The 15,049-nt window shown below is 28.4% G+C and overlaps 1 protein-coding gene and 1 long non-coding RNA gene across 7 annotated transcripts in view; both read right to left on the reverse strand.

Annotated features, from left to right (window-relative positions):
• Window positions 1-3,005: 3,005 nt before the first annotated feature.
• On the reverse strand, window positions 3,006-11,727 carry LOC147816873 (uncharacterized). Its single transcript, XR_015429319.1, has 3 exons — window positions 6,361-11,727; window positions 4,603-4,711; window positions 3,006-4,160 (listed from the first exon to the last, which is right to left on the reverse strand). It is a non-coding gene; the product is annotated as an uncharacterized LOC147816873 (long non-coding RNA).
• LOC147816874 (transformation/transcription domain-associated protein-like) overlaps window positions 11,723-15,049 on the reverse strand; it is a 36,959-nt gene continuing 33,632 nt past the window's right edge. For 5 of the 6 annotated variants that reach the window (XM_087152073.1, XM_087152087.1, XM_087152082.1 and 2 more), the window contains 3 exons: window positions 13,373-13,537; window positions 12,737-12,786; window positions 11,723-11,932 (listed from right to left, as the gene is read on the reverse strand). In XM_087152073.1, the coding sequence (XP_087008199.1) occupies window positions 11,756-11,932; window positions 12,737-12,786; window positions 13,373-13,478 (333 nt within the window). In that variant the 5' untranslated portion in view covers window positions 13,479-13,537 and the 3' untranslated portion in view covers window positions 11,723-11,755. Of the gene's footprint in view, window positions 11,933-12,736; window positions 12,787-13,372; window positions 13,538-14,143; window positions 14,490-15,049 lie in introns of those variants that run through there. The other variant, XM_087152103.1, reaches the window with a different exon arrangement.

Below are 15,049 nucleotides of genomic sequence, written 5' to 3' on the forward strand. Positions count from 1 at the left end.
GAAATCGTAATTCATCTTTAGCCAACTGCTTGAGAGTTCTGATTGCGAGAAATGGAGCGCAAGCAGTTCCGTAAGTGACTGTCTTGAGTCTGAATGTTACAGGTTTTGCGTACTCTGAATCTTTCCAAACAATTCTTAGAAAATCAAGCTGCGATGGATCTATTTTGATTTGTCGAAACATCTTTTGGATGTCTGCCGTGAAAGCATATTTATGTTTACGAAATCGAGTCATGATTTCGAAAATGTCCTCGACCACGTCCCCCTTCAAAATGACATCATTCAAGCTCACACCCGTTGAGGTACTTGATGAAGCGTTGAACACAACACGTAACTTAGTGGTTGCCTTCTCTGGACGATAAACACCGTGATGTGGGAGGTAATAGGTAATTTGACTACCGGAATTGCTTTCATTATCATCATATTTTTCCATATGATTCATGTCTAAGTACTCCTGCATAAATGATTTGTATAAATCTTGCATTTCTTGATTTCTGGATAATCTTTTCCATAGTTGATTCAGACGTCGCACAGCTAAGTCTTTGGACTCTCCTAAATGCTCAACGTCCTTAACTGGCATCTCTACGATGAATCGTCCATGCTCATCTCTGCGATAAGTATTCTGAAAATGTGATTCACAATACTTCTCTTCTTCACTCTGAATTTTTATTTTATAGTCTATATCCTCTATTCTCCAGAATTTTTCTAAGCAGTCTTCGACTTCTGTTTGAGTGGTTATGAAACCGCAGTGAATTTCTGGAGTGCGGGTATTTATTGCTCCAGTTGCAATGTATCCAAAAACAGTATTGCGAAACACCAAATCACTGTTTGCAACGCGGATATCTCCAACCTTGATAATTTCGAAAATTACCTCCGCGCCTAAAAGCATATCTATTCTTCCAGTTACCGCGAAATTAGGATCTGCTAATTGTTGCGGAATTTCTAACTTATCTACTCTGAAGGATGTAACAGGAAGAAAATCGGTAATTTTGGATATCACTAAAAAATCAAGAGTTTTCAAAAAGGAGCTATTACCATTACAAATTGTAGCTTGTATTTTTGATCTTATTGTAGTTTCGTTTCCACCCAAACTCGAAACCCGATAATTTATTTTTTCTTGAGGTACACCTAATTTATTAGCGAAATTAGCTGTACAAATATTCGACATGCTGCCTGAATCTAATATCGCCCTACATTGCATATAAGATCCATTTAAAGGATTTAAAACCCAAATTAAAACAGTCGGAAGAAGCCCTGTTTTATTTTTCGAATTAATGCAAGATAAAGAAGCAGAAACAATTTCATTATTTTTTTGATGAATATTAAATACCGCTGCTTCGGGATTGAGGTCATGACCGTGAGAAGAAGAAGCCAAAACCGCAGAATTGTTTATAGTTTCGCGTTCTTTATGGAGTAGTGTATTATGCTTTGAGTGGCATATGTAGCATAAATGTTTCGATTTGCAATTCAATAACTTGTGTTGACTGCTTAGGCAATTTAAACACAATTTATGTTTTGATACCAGCTCACTTCTCTGATGACTATTCAATTTCAAAAAAGAATCGCACTTAAAGATAGGATGATTCATTTTACACAAAATGCATGATTGAGTTACACTTTTATTAATCAGAAATGTTTTCGTTTTTGGATTTCTCTCTTGACTTAACTTAAATCTGAAAGGAGTGGTTTTGCTAACATTTTCTAATATTTGAGCTCGTTTTTCCAAAAATGAAAATAAATCATCTAATTTAGGAACATCGTTTGAGCTAATATTTAATTCATACTGCCTTCGAGTTTCCCTATCCAATTTTTGAAGTACTATATTTAAAACAAAAATATCAGAAAGATCATTGCGATTATACTCCAAAATTTTTAATGCTCTTATATTTTTCTTTACACAATCAATTAAATTACGTAAGTCTTTAGCCGACTCATGCGTTAATTTTTCAATATCTAATATTGATTTAACGTGAGATTCTACTATTAACCTTTTGTTTTCGTATCTTTCTTCTAAAGCTGTATATAATGAAGTGAATGTATCATCTAATGTAATAAGATTTTTAGCTTCTCCGATTAAAGCTGCATTTAAATAGTGTAGTTTTTGTGCATTTGTCAACTGATTATTGGATGTAATAACATTATTGAATTGCAATTTGAAAGTACTCCATTCTTCACATTTACCCGAAAATTTCGGAAGCGGAATTTCTGGTAATTTTATGCTAACACTATTGTTTACAAAACTTGCGGGAGTTAATTTCACTTGATTAACTGATTCTAAATACGTTAAGCAATTTTTAATTTTGCACTTAGCACTGATGATTTTTTCGCTGTATTCTTCGCTAGCGCTAATTTCAGTTTCGAATTCTGCTGGAACCGAAATTAAATTTTCAATTTCAGAATTTAATGATGTCAAAATACTCTCCTTTTGACTTAATTGCTCAAATATTTCATTTAGTTCTGTTATTTCTTTAGTGTCACTTTGTATTATAGTATCTGCTTTTGTTATTAGTTTTGTAGCGCTAGTTCTGATTGTAGCGCGTTTCTTTCTACATTTCTCGATGTTATCCATTATTTATTAAATGAAATTATGCGGTAAATAAATGATGAAAATTTGCCTACCTTTCACTAATTCGATGGCTGGAGATATGCTGCGTTATTTCTGATGCGATGCGTGGTCAGTCCAATAATGAATGCGGGTTTTTTATTGTAAATTTGCGATATACTGGATCTTTATTCTCCTGATCGTTCGGACCAGATGTTGTGCGATAGCTTGCGGGGTGTATAAAATCAAACTTAGACAATGGACTGTATATAATTCATTTTGCGGGTGGGCTGGTAGCGCTGCGGAGATGCAAACACCGAGCGTGTATGCTCTTTGGTTGTTTTACATTAACTGACTCTTTTTTCTAATTAATGTAGGTGGCGCTACTATTACTACATTCATACCGGCTTCAACAAATTGATGTAACTCATTTTTGGAGAAAGGGGCACAAACACACCATTTAAATAAAAAACATTTTATTCACTGTGACGTATATTTTTCACTAATTTTATTTTTCTGCTATTGTCAAGGGTTCTTAAGACACCCTAAAAATTAATAGTAATTCAATTGGAGTAAACACTTTTTGTTGAGAAATTTTAAAACTGCCAAAGTTTTTCAACTTAAAATGGTTATTGACAAATGAAATTTTTTGGAAATGTATAATTAGTCCTTTTGAGATTTATCATTAGGTTCTTATGATGGATTAAAGTTGCAAGTCAGTAAATGAAAAAATTCCATAGAAAAAGCAAGTGTTTAACTAAATGGTTTGTTCATTAATTTGGTGAATGGTGCCTATACGCCCCATTTTATTTCTTAAATAAAATATAATTTTTCATGCATGAAACTTTTTTGTGTGTCTTAATGAATGTAATATAAGCATATTTCAATGAAAATAACACCACATTCTATAAAATGTATATGGTTGGCCTAAAATGAGTTAAGTCAAGTTGATTTAACACGTTGAATGCCATGGGGGTCACTGGTGACTGGCAAAGCCAAGATTTTTAGAAACACATAATTCGAGTAAATTTTGATTACACGAATGATTGCAAAAATTAAATGTTTTGTTGTACATAATATTTCATCAAAATATGCAATGCATACTGAGAAAATCATTTTGGCAGACAGGCAAGACATGTAAAATTAATGTGGCATTCAACGTGTTAAAGAAATGAACCTAGAGTTTACTGAATTCCCAATACTAAAATTAAAAAATATGCTGAATTCACAGGGTATCTGCTACATTTTAGATTTTCAAATTCATGACTTTCCATGATTAATTCCAAGAATTTTTCATGACTTAACGAAGTTACTATTTCCCCCGACAAAAACACAACAATAAATTAAAAAAAGCATTATAATAACATTCATTGAACTGATAGGTATAACCATAACTTTGCATCTTTATATTTACAGATTTTAAATTTAAAAAAACAGAGTAAAGAAAGAGATGAAGCACTAAAATAGCTGAAAAAAATACAAAAGCAAATAATTTTTTCTTCTTTTTTTCTGCGGAATTACAGTCTTAAGATACTTTTATTGTTCATCGGAAAGAAATACTCCTGATTTTTCTGTTCTCATTTCGGAATGAAAAAATCTGCCAATGACTGGCTTGCTTCAGCTAAAATTGTAAATTGACAAAATAAAAATAATAATAACAAAAATTCTGAAATCACAGAAGTTTAAAAGATAATTTGCTCTAGAGATGCTTTTTCTTTCATTTTCTTTAAAGAACACCATGATTTTTAAAGAACATGAAAATAACATTTTATGTTTCAATAAAATATGACTGTGAGGGGGGTTTTGTTACAAATTCAGATATTCGGAACACCATGAAATTGGAGGGAGGGGGTACATTCCATTTTAAAAATAAGATTTTTCGGTGATCTTTTTAAAAAAATAGTAAAAATTATGACATTTCGTGACAAATTTTGTTCAATACCGAAATTCATGACTTTCCAGGTGTGCGGATACCCTGAATTCAATAAAATACAGATTAATCAAAAGAAAATGTATGTTTATACGTTTTATAGAGAAAAAAAAAAACAGGAAGTAATTCTTACATCTATATCCTCCAGGAACTAAACTAAAAGGTCGTATTCCAGTCTCATCACCCATTTCATACTTTTCGAAGCTGTCAGTATCATCAACATTAACATCAGAATCTTCGCCCTTCAAAAAAGAAGAAGATTTAGTTAAATCTATAGTCTGTCTACAACTACAAAAATACAATTATAATTCATTAGTATAAAACAAGTTAACTCAATTCCACACTGGTGTAAGAAATTAAGAGAATTTGCAAACTTGGTCGATTATCTCTGTACATACATTGATACAATACAAAACAACCATTTCACAATTGTAATGCACAGGCATGATCGTGCGAAACACTCGTTGGAGCCAGAAGATATTAAATAGTGGTTGCTGAATTAACAAAACAAAAAAGTTAATAGGGGGTATGGTCCTCTCTCACAGATATACAGGCCTTGCAGCGTGATTTCATATGTGAAATAAGGCACATTATCATTTCCTGAGGCAATTTAATACTCCAACGAGCGTTACGCACGATTATGCATGTGTATTACAATTGTTGAATGGTTACTTGTTTTGTATTGTATCAATATATGTACATATCAAATGTCATTAAAATCAGTCCAGTATTTCTAGAGATCAAGTCTGCAAATTGTCTCAATTTCTGGTACCTTTAGATTGATGAAAGATGGCACGGTCGATAATACTTGCCCTACTTTTGAGATGCCATCTGTACACACCTATTTTGATTTGAATGCGCCTTCTTCGGCAGATAGTAAACATCAAACAGTTCTCTTGCTATTTGTGACTGCATAATTGCCCTCATCACGCAAGGTGTCGGCTTACATACACTCAACTGCTTTTTGCAACACAAGAGCAGCTGCGAACTTAATACAGCTCTCAAAGCCTGGTGATCTTAATACAGCTCTCCCGGCTTAGCATGAAGCAGCAATAAATCAACTGGCGGTATCCCTCATTGAATTCTATCACAGATAAAAATTTTGATGGGAAAGTACTGTAGTGTGTCTACCACTACAAAAATACAACTCCAACTCACCAGTCATATTAACTCTATTCTATGTTGGGATACCTTAAGATAGATGGCATAATTAATAAAACCTTTCCTACAAATCTATAAACAATTTCATATTTACCTAATCATTTTTTAAGGTACAGGACAAAAGCAGATACTACAACTGTAAAAGTTTTTGATATTCCAAGTCATAGTAAAGATGAAAATAAAAACTTTTGAACACATTTATCTTTTCCACAAATAAAATAAAATAGTTTTAACTTGCTAAAAACGTTTTCTTTTCTTGGAAAAGAAATTATCCGGAAATCAACATGTTTGCCTAAAAATAAAGCAATAATATGGTAAGCTCGTAAAAATCTTCATATGATGCGTAATCACTAGTTTTATTATTTCCCCCCCCCCTTCATATTGCAGTGATATCAAATACTAAAAACCTTTTCGAACTTGTGTGAACATTCAATATGTTATTCTTTAGGGAAAAAATCCTGTCACAAGATATCAAACATCAAAAAGTAGCAATGAAAAATATTACACGTAATGATAATTAATAAACACGATATTGTGAGTGTTGATAAATTTTATTTGGACAACGAAAAAATTGACAGATGCAAGAATAATAGGAATTAGTTAAATTGTAAAACTATTATAGATATTTTTTGACAATACATTGTGATATTTAAATTACTAGTTATAGGGACAATGGCAACAACCAAGAGAAACAGCAAATTTTATTTAAAAGAAGAATGAATAAATGAACCTGTATGCAGAAAGCCACATGCTTATTGATTTCTTCGGCTGTACCAGACTGCAGACGGAACATTTCCTTCGTTCTTTGCTCTCGCTGAATACCTTGCTACACGAGGTGAATAAGAAACATGCTTTATTAACAGGTGTGTGCAATACAACAATATTTGATGCAATAATTTTTACTCAATGAATTTTGTAGAAGTATACAAATTATATAGATTTTAACTAAAAGGTTAGTACCCAGTTTTCATACCAACTTTCATTTCTCTATACAACATAAGACGAGCCTGGTCTAAAACTGTTATAAATAAAAAATATTTTTAAAGGACAAAAAGAAAAGGAAATCCTTAACTATCAAAGAAGTTCTAGTTGCATTAACACATAATTATCTAAAGTATTTATTCATACATTAATTATTTAATGTTCCATTTTGCTTAAAATAATCTCGAACACAGTAAATATGCTGCTTAATGTGCTTTAGTGAATAAACCTAATTTCCCCAATTAAAAGACAATATTAGAATTGATCATTTTAAGAACTAAATAAAAGAGGCACATCAATAATTGTGAACTAACCCCTACAAAGTTTATTACTGCACCTGTTGAAAACAAGAAATAAGTGCATGACCCCTGAATTCATCACCATAAAAAATTAGAAATTAATTTATCTTCCATAATATAATAAGAAATGATCTGATTAGTGTATTTTTAATTGGCAGCTGCATCCTGTAAAGAAAAAAAAATGTAAATTTTTTTCCATTCCTTTTTTTTTTCTTAATAAAGTTTTTTTTTTAATAACTTCTATTTAACGAACTTCTCTATTTTGAGATTTTTTTTCTCGAGGAATTAAGAAAATTTTGGAAATTTCTTCATAAAATAACTTTGAAATAGCAAAGTGAATTTTCTATTTAACGTACTTTCCTTTGAGATCCACTTTCCCAAAAGATTTCAAACTTGTTAGCTCATTTTATGGGGGATATGACTTTGAATTGATTTTTGATGCCACTTAACTTTTAAAGAAAGCAGTAAAATTCCTTTCTCTCGTTGTTTGTATTTCAAACGAAAAACTCAGACAAACTTAATGGATTTTATCGCTAGTAATTAAAGTTAAGAGCGCATACGCTTACGTATATTTAAAATTACTTTTATTATAAATGCAACAATAATTTTATACACAAATTTAGCTTTTTTTGGTTAAAAATATTTAGCATGATAGTGTAACACTAGATAATGTTTAGTTCTTTTCCTGTTTCCAATGCAGATTTCTTTAATGATTAAGATTTATAAAATAAATAGTAGATACTAGTTTTCAAGTGTATCAATTGCTTTTTTTATCATCTCCAGTGTTTACGAATTTAAAAACTCGTTTTGTGTTGTTTAAGTACGTCAACAGGTGATTTTCTACTTAATGAATTTTCCATATAACCAACTTATTAATCGGATTTAGTGACAACGTTAAATAGAGGACAGACTGTACATTAAAAAACATATAAAATATATTTCAGATTGAATAAATATAACATTACAATACATTTTTTATCATACAAGCAACTGTTTTCAATTTGAAGAATGCTAAAATCCAACTTATTCATTGCATAACAAAAACAAAAGTCGATTTTTTCAAAACATGAACAATAACTAAACTTTATATTTTTATAATTTTCTAAAGAAAAATGCCTAAATATTAAGGAAAATTTGTTAATATACTCACCAGACATCTTTAAATTTCATTTAAAAACACCATAAATTTCCCTCAATGTGTGTTTCCCTCAGTGACAGTGATTTATAATAGAGAATCACTTAGGCTGTTCCATGGTCATTCAATGGTTAAGAAAATTGAACAGTGCGAGCGTTAGTTTCTTACACTTCAGATAAGTTATAAGTTATATACATTTTTTTTTTTTTTTAATATATAGTATTACTTTTTGTGCTGATTTAGTATTTATCATGAAAGCAATTTTCTTTTTTTTAGTTATTTATTATTAATTTCGTTTCTTTAACATCTTAATTTATACTTCTTTTTTTATCTATTTATCCATCTTATTTATAATAATTTTTTTTGTAACAGAAAATCTTGACTAAGTGCATTTTTATTATTTTTTTTTCGGGTTTTTTTCCTTCTCTTCCTGCAAAAGTTCATGAATTGATGAAGTACGATTTTACTTCGCTTCAATGCAGATTATTGGGTAGTATTTTTATTAAATTTTTACAGAATGACTTAGCTTTTGAGAAGTTTTTTTATTTATTAGTTTGTTTATTTTTTATTAATAATTCCTCCGTTTATTTTTCGTTGTCTTGCAGCTTTGTTTCATATTTTAGGATAATTTATTTTATTTTTTAGCAGACAAAAATATGCAATTTTATCTTTTATTTTTTTTTTGCTTGTACTTTGATTTGTTAGTTTCTTTTTAGAGTGATTTGATATTAAAAATATGCCTTTTTTAATGTTTTTTTTTGTGCATAATTTATTTTTATTGTAACACTTTATTGCAATCTTATTTTCCTATAATTAATATTTTAATTGATGCTCATGTATTGGATATTTTAACTGTTTATTGCGTTTTTGTGTTAAAAAACAACGGTAGTGTTTCTAGCTTTCGGTAGCGCTTTTGTGTTCAAAAATGTTCTTACATTAATTTGGATTTAATTTTGATTTCACACAGATTTATTTGTATAAATTTTTTAAACAGCTTCGTAACTATAAAAAAGTTTATTTTCTATTATTTTTTTATTGTTGCTCTGTAAATTCCTTTAGTCTTATTTACCCTTTCCTTGCAATTAATTATCATAGGGGTGCATAACCTGCGGCCCGCCTACTACTGTAGTTCGGCCCGTGAGAGCTACTGATCACAATAAAAAATTTTAATCGCACTTTTGAGTCATCGCGTTTTGACACGTTCAATTTTAATAGATTCAATAGTAAACGTATGTTTAACGCGCTTTCTTTAATTCGAATTCATCGTAAATATAAATTATTTTGTTAAACACTTATTTCCACTTTGTAACGTGATTTCGAAAATCCTGAATTTTTTATTAATTTCAATAAACACTTTTTGGTGCAATTTATTTGTGACAATTTAATCTTAAATCTAAGTAATTTTTTTCCTTCTTTTTTTTGCTTTTCTTTCTTCTTTTAAGCTATTTTTTTTTTCGGTAGTTATTGCTATGCATTCCCACGTACTATAAAAAATTCCTATAATTTCATTACGACATGCGAATTTTAAATCTCACATTCGACAAACTTTATTCTTGCTGAGTTAAGCATAAATTTAAGTAATTATTATAAATTTTTTTTTTTTTGAATTGCCATACTTTTCCACGTGATTTTGTAACTACGATGTTATTACAACACGCAAAAAGGAATTTTTTTCCTCATTTTTTTTTTTAAAGAAAAGTTTATTAATAACGTTCATTGAAAAAAATGCTGTGTCATAATAAAAATGCCTATAAAAAGAAAAGTTAATGAAAAAGAAAAACAGAAAAAACAAATTGTTCTTGGTTCCTAAAACAAACTTTTAACACTGAAAATCAGTTTTCTATATTTCCAGTTATTTATATAACAGTACAGGGAAAGAGTGATAATAAATTAATAGTATGAGACGTTCTGTTAAAATGCTGCGTTATAATAAAAGCAGCAGAAAAAGTCAAGAAAAAAGAACTAAGTCAACAGAAATGCTCTGAAACAGAATAGAAAAAAAGCAAAAATGAAAAAAAAAAAATCGTTCTCAATTCTCAGAATTAGAAGTATCGAAAAAATAACAAAATAGATTTGTCTGATTAAAAAAAAAATTTTTTTTTCTAAAAAAAAGCAGTAATTCAAAAACTTGTGGTTCAGAATAAAGTAATCTTGTTTTCCAACTTCCTTTTTTCCCTTAGTCTTCTAGAAGATAAATTTGCAAGCCATGTGCAGAAACATGGATTTTAAAATTTTTGAAATTTATGTTAAAACTATTTCTTATAATAAACAATACTATAATATAGTCAAAATACAATTTTACATTTTTTATCATATCTATACAAATTCAAAAGAAGAAAAAAAAAAAACTCAGAAAAATATATTTTTAAAGAAATATTCTGAGGAATATTTGACTGCTCATTTAACCAACTGAATTTTTGACTAAAGTGCCAAATGCTCATTAAATCCTTAATTTAAATGCAATATGATAGCAACCTGAGAAATTCATAAGTGGTGGAAAACGTGCACTTTTAAACTGCTCACTGTTTGTTGCTTAAGTAATCATTTTCGATAAAAAAAAATCTATGAATTAATAAAATGAAATAATAAAGTACATTACCAAATAAGTATTGAATTTTATTTTGAACTATAAGTTTTGTTTTTATTTTAGGTTTTTGTTGAAAACTTATAAGTTTTCTTCAATTAAAATATTTAATTTGAATTTATATTACTTAATTCAACACAAATTTTTTTCTTACTTTCATTCTGCGAGCATTGAAGTTTTTTTTAAATTAGAATTTATCTTTAAAATGAATTTTTGTATTGCATGATTTGATAAAAATGGCATTTTTTCTTTTTTTAAAAGTATTAGTTTTTTTTTATTTTCAAATGAATTCTAATAATTGAACGACTTTAATTTTCAACAAATATATTATTAGGTTTATTGATAAAAAAAAACTAGAACACTAATGTTAAAAGAAATATTACTACATTTGCCATTAACGTGTAAGTTTGATATTATTGCTGCGACTGAATTCAAGTATAAAACTTCCAGTATTTTTTATTTAAAATGACTGGAAGTATGAATTTTATTTTGCAATTTTTTTTGTAAATATTGTTTTTTATGTATATACTTCAGAACTTCGTTTTCAACAGTTAAGCTTAAAAACGCAGTTTATTTTATTTTTTTATAAGGGAGAGCCAGATACATAATAAGTTTATTTTCAAGATTAATATTCATATTTTATCTGAAAATAGTTATTCTAATCATCAACTCGAGAAAGAAAAACATATCTGAAAAATTTCAGTTGTTTCCCCAGGTCTTTCAAAGGTATGTGTAAAATTTTAAATATATTTTTAGTGAACTAAGAAATATTGAGATAAAGGAAAAAAACCTCGTTTGAATTTTTTTTAAAATTTTTCAATTCAAACTGTAGCCTTTTTTCCTTGGAAAATCGTAGTTATACATTTGATAATTATAATTGTGATTAGTGATAAAAGTAAACTTATATATAATTATTCATTTTAACTATGCAAAGAAGGGTAAGATATTTGCCCTTTTTATAAAATACAATGTCCTTTTTTAAACTTGCTGCCCTTTTTTTTAAAAGTATAGTGCCCTTTTCAATTTTTAGCACCCTGCCCTTTTTTTAGTCTAGAATGAACCCTGATATATATATATATATATATATATATATATATATATATATATATATATATATATATATATATTATATATATACACACACATCAAAATATGCAAAATGATCCATTGGTATGACATGAAAATATATACATGTGTAGTTTTTACTGCAATGAATTGTGATTCTCCATCTCCGAAAATTCTGATGAAAATTTTTTCTAGCATGATCTAAAAATGAAGGATATTGTGGATTGCTAACAATAGTCTGAAAAAATAAAAGGATACATTAATTACAAAATTATAACATAAATATTTTATTTAAATATTATTCTTTTTATTATTGTTAGTCAAACATCTATTCAAATTCTTTTATTTTTATTTGTTATTTCAAAAAATATATATATATAATTTTATAAACATAGTATGCTTTATTTCAATGGTGTGCCTCTAGTCTTTAACTATCAAATTCAAACTGTGATGTATTAAAATAAATATTTTTTTTCCCTTCATTAGAGTAATGAAACTAATAACATGTTTACCATTAATAGTCTATTAATACTAACATAGGAGGGAAGATAGTGATTTTATGTCTCAGCTTGCTGAAACAGTTTTTAAAAAGCTTTTGAGCTAAACATATCACTTTAATGCTTCTTAATTCTTAAAATTTAAATTCTTATTTGCCATTCAATTAAATTCAATGACCTTGATACAATTGGTACTAAAACGTTAAATTTTTAATAAATAAGTTTATTGGTAAACTAAACTGCTAATTACATTTAATGTAAAAGAAAAAAAAATTGGCAAAAAAGTGAAAAATTAAAACAAAAAATAAGAGGCCAATTTCAATAACTAGAAAATGGGGTGGGGTTTAAAAGGTTCCTGTAATTCCATAGTCAAAATTGAATTGAATGCTGGGCTTAATGGCACAATGACTTCAATTGTGGCATATATAACCTGTGAAATTACGAAAAATAAACTGTCATCTCTGAAACTGAAAAAATTAATTTAGAATACCTGATAAAATGACATTATGAATACAGCATTTTACTATATTAAATTAAAACCTTACTTCAACCTCTCCACTTAATTCTTGCAAAGCTTTCAATTTACTTTCATCCTCTATAAAAGAAAAGAAAAAGAGAAAATTAAAGTTTTGCAATATAAAAATCAATAGCAATTAATGATAGATAAATAAACTTAAGTGAATTAATGATAGATAAATAAATAAAAAATAAGCTATAATTGCAGGCTACTACAATAAATACATAAAATATATTTGATCAAGGTTTTGCTTTAAAAAGAAATGTGGATATGATTAAATTAAAAATGAGAAGTAAGAATATTTAAGTATGCTTTTTGATCAAGTGCAGATAAATACAATGATTTATTTATTGGTATATAGTTATGTTTAAAAAGAGACAAAAAAATATTGAAGAATAATTTTGTATTTGATGCAGATAAGCAAGATTTACTTATAAGTATGTTACTTTGGTCATTTTATTTTTATGAATATCAATGAATGAGAATTGTAAACATTATCAAAATAAAAAAACATGAGCCATAAATATATAGTTATTCATTAAGTACATCTTTAGTACTAAATGTATCTACGTAATCTCTATTACTAAATTGCAATGAGAAATTTTTAAGTGAAAATAAATTCTGATTTTTCAATTCCCAATGACTAATTAGGTATTAAACTTACTTGCAACAGGATCTTGGAGCATTGATACATATGAGCTGTAAGCATTCATAACGGCAACATGATCATTAATGGGTGCTGATACACTCATTACGGGTATCCCTGCCATGCGTAAGGACTCCAGAAAAAGCTATTCAATGATAAAACTCACCTCCAATTTTAACAATTCTATAAAAAAAAAATAATAATAAATAAATATTTTTAAGAATTTGCATAAATTGTAAGGACTGCAATTATTCACAGGCAAAATCAGTGACCATGTATTAGAAATTTTAAAAAAAAACAGACATTATTCTGTTTTATAAGAACAAGAAATGTTATATTAGAGTTTTCACCTAACACCACTTAGAGCTTCAGTCTCTAGCTGAGTTATATGGTATAAAATACAGTGTTTTCATTACAGAAAAAAAATGAGAGAGAATTTCTCACCCTTTCTCAAAAAGTTAAGTGAGATTTCTAAAAATTAAAAAAAACGTGAATAGACTTGGAAAAAAAATATTTCTTTAATTATAATACACTTTTAACATCTTCTAATTTTTAAAGCATTGAATATTTTTGCTGCATCATCATATGGAAAACGTTCTATATCTACTTTTTCATCAGCTTTTCTCATTAGGTTGCTCAAATGTTTATCAGTCATTTGTATACGATATTTTGTCTTAATTCGGTTTTGAGTGCTAAATGACCTTGTAACAGATGCTGAACAATTCGGAATCACTTAGAAAATTTGTAGCATTGAAAAAAATTTTAATGTCTTACATGAAGAAATCTTACCTTCCGTGAACACGTGGTTGCAGATAAATGTGTTCTGAAAGGTGTTCCGTCATTCGGGGAGGGGGGGGGTGATTGTGTTTTGCTGTTCGCACCTGTTCTGAACAATACTGGTAAATAGGGAAGCTAGATAACAGGGATCCGTGTTGAAAATAATGAAAGATCAAGGAAGAAAAGTGAAACGGATATTATTCAAAATGGCAGAAGACTAATTTTTTTCCAAAATTCGCTCATTTTGAAATTGATTAATAGAGTGTGCGATCTTCTCGCGTTAATAATTTTTTAATGCGAGAAAAGAAAAAAATAAGCGAGATTCTCGCGATGTAGTGAAAACACTGAAATAATATAGTAATAAGTAAGTAAATATAATAATAATAAGTAAAATAATAATAAGTAAATATGTAGTGCACATATTTACTTAGATTTTTTACTAGATACCTTTTAAAAGAAGTAGAGTTTCAAGTATTTTGAGATTTATAATCCAAAATCAAGACAATACATAACTACAAACTCATATTATGGAACTATGAATTAAATTTTTGCCCCTTACATGCTCACACTTTCAGATCTGGTCATTTTAAGATAATTTGACAAAAATAGGTATCGTGGTGAGTTTGTTTTTAAAATGCTAAGTACAACATAGGCTAACACTTTAGTGTAGGCACTGATAGAGATACTCATACCCATAGATACTCATATTCTTAAAATCTTTTTAAAAATGGATATTTATTAGGTCTTTAGTACATATTCACACAAACACATAATAACAACTAAGAAAAGCACATGTATACATTTTTAGTAACTTTTTGCTTGTGCCCAGTAAAGTGAAAAGTGTCAGTAGTTATACTCCAACAGCCATGAATTTGGTTACCCTTGATAAGTTTACCCTCACATAAGGTTTATCAATTG

This window comes from Parasteatoda tepidariorum, chromosome 1, assembly GCF_982258835.1.
Source record: "Parasteatoda tepidariorum strain Cologne lab strain chromosome 1, Ptep-v5.0, whole genome shotgun sequence".
NCBI classification, from domain to species: Eukaryota; Metazoa; Arthropoda; class Arachnida; order Araneae; family Theridiidae; genus Parasteatoda; species Parasteatoda tepidariorum.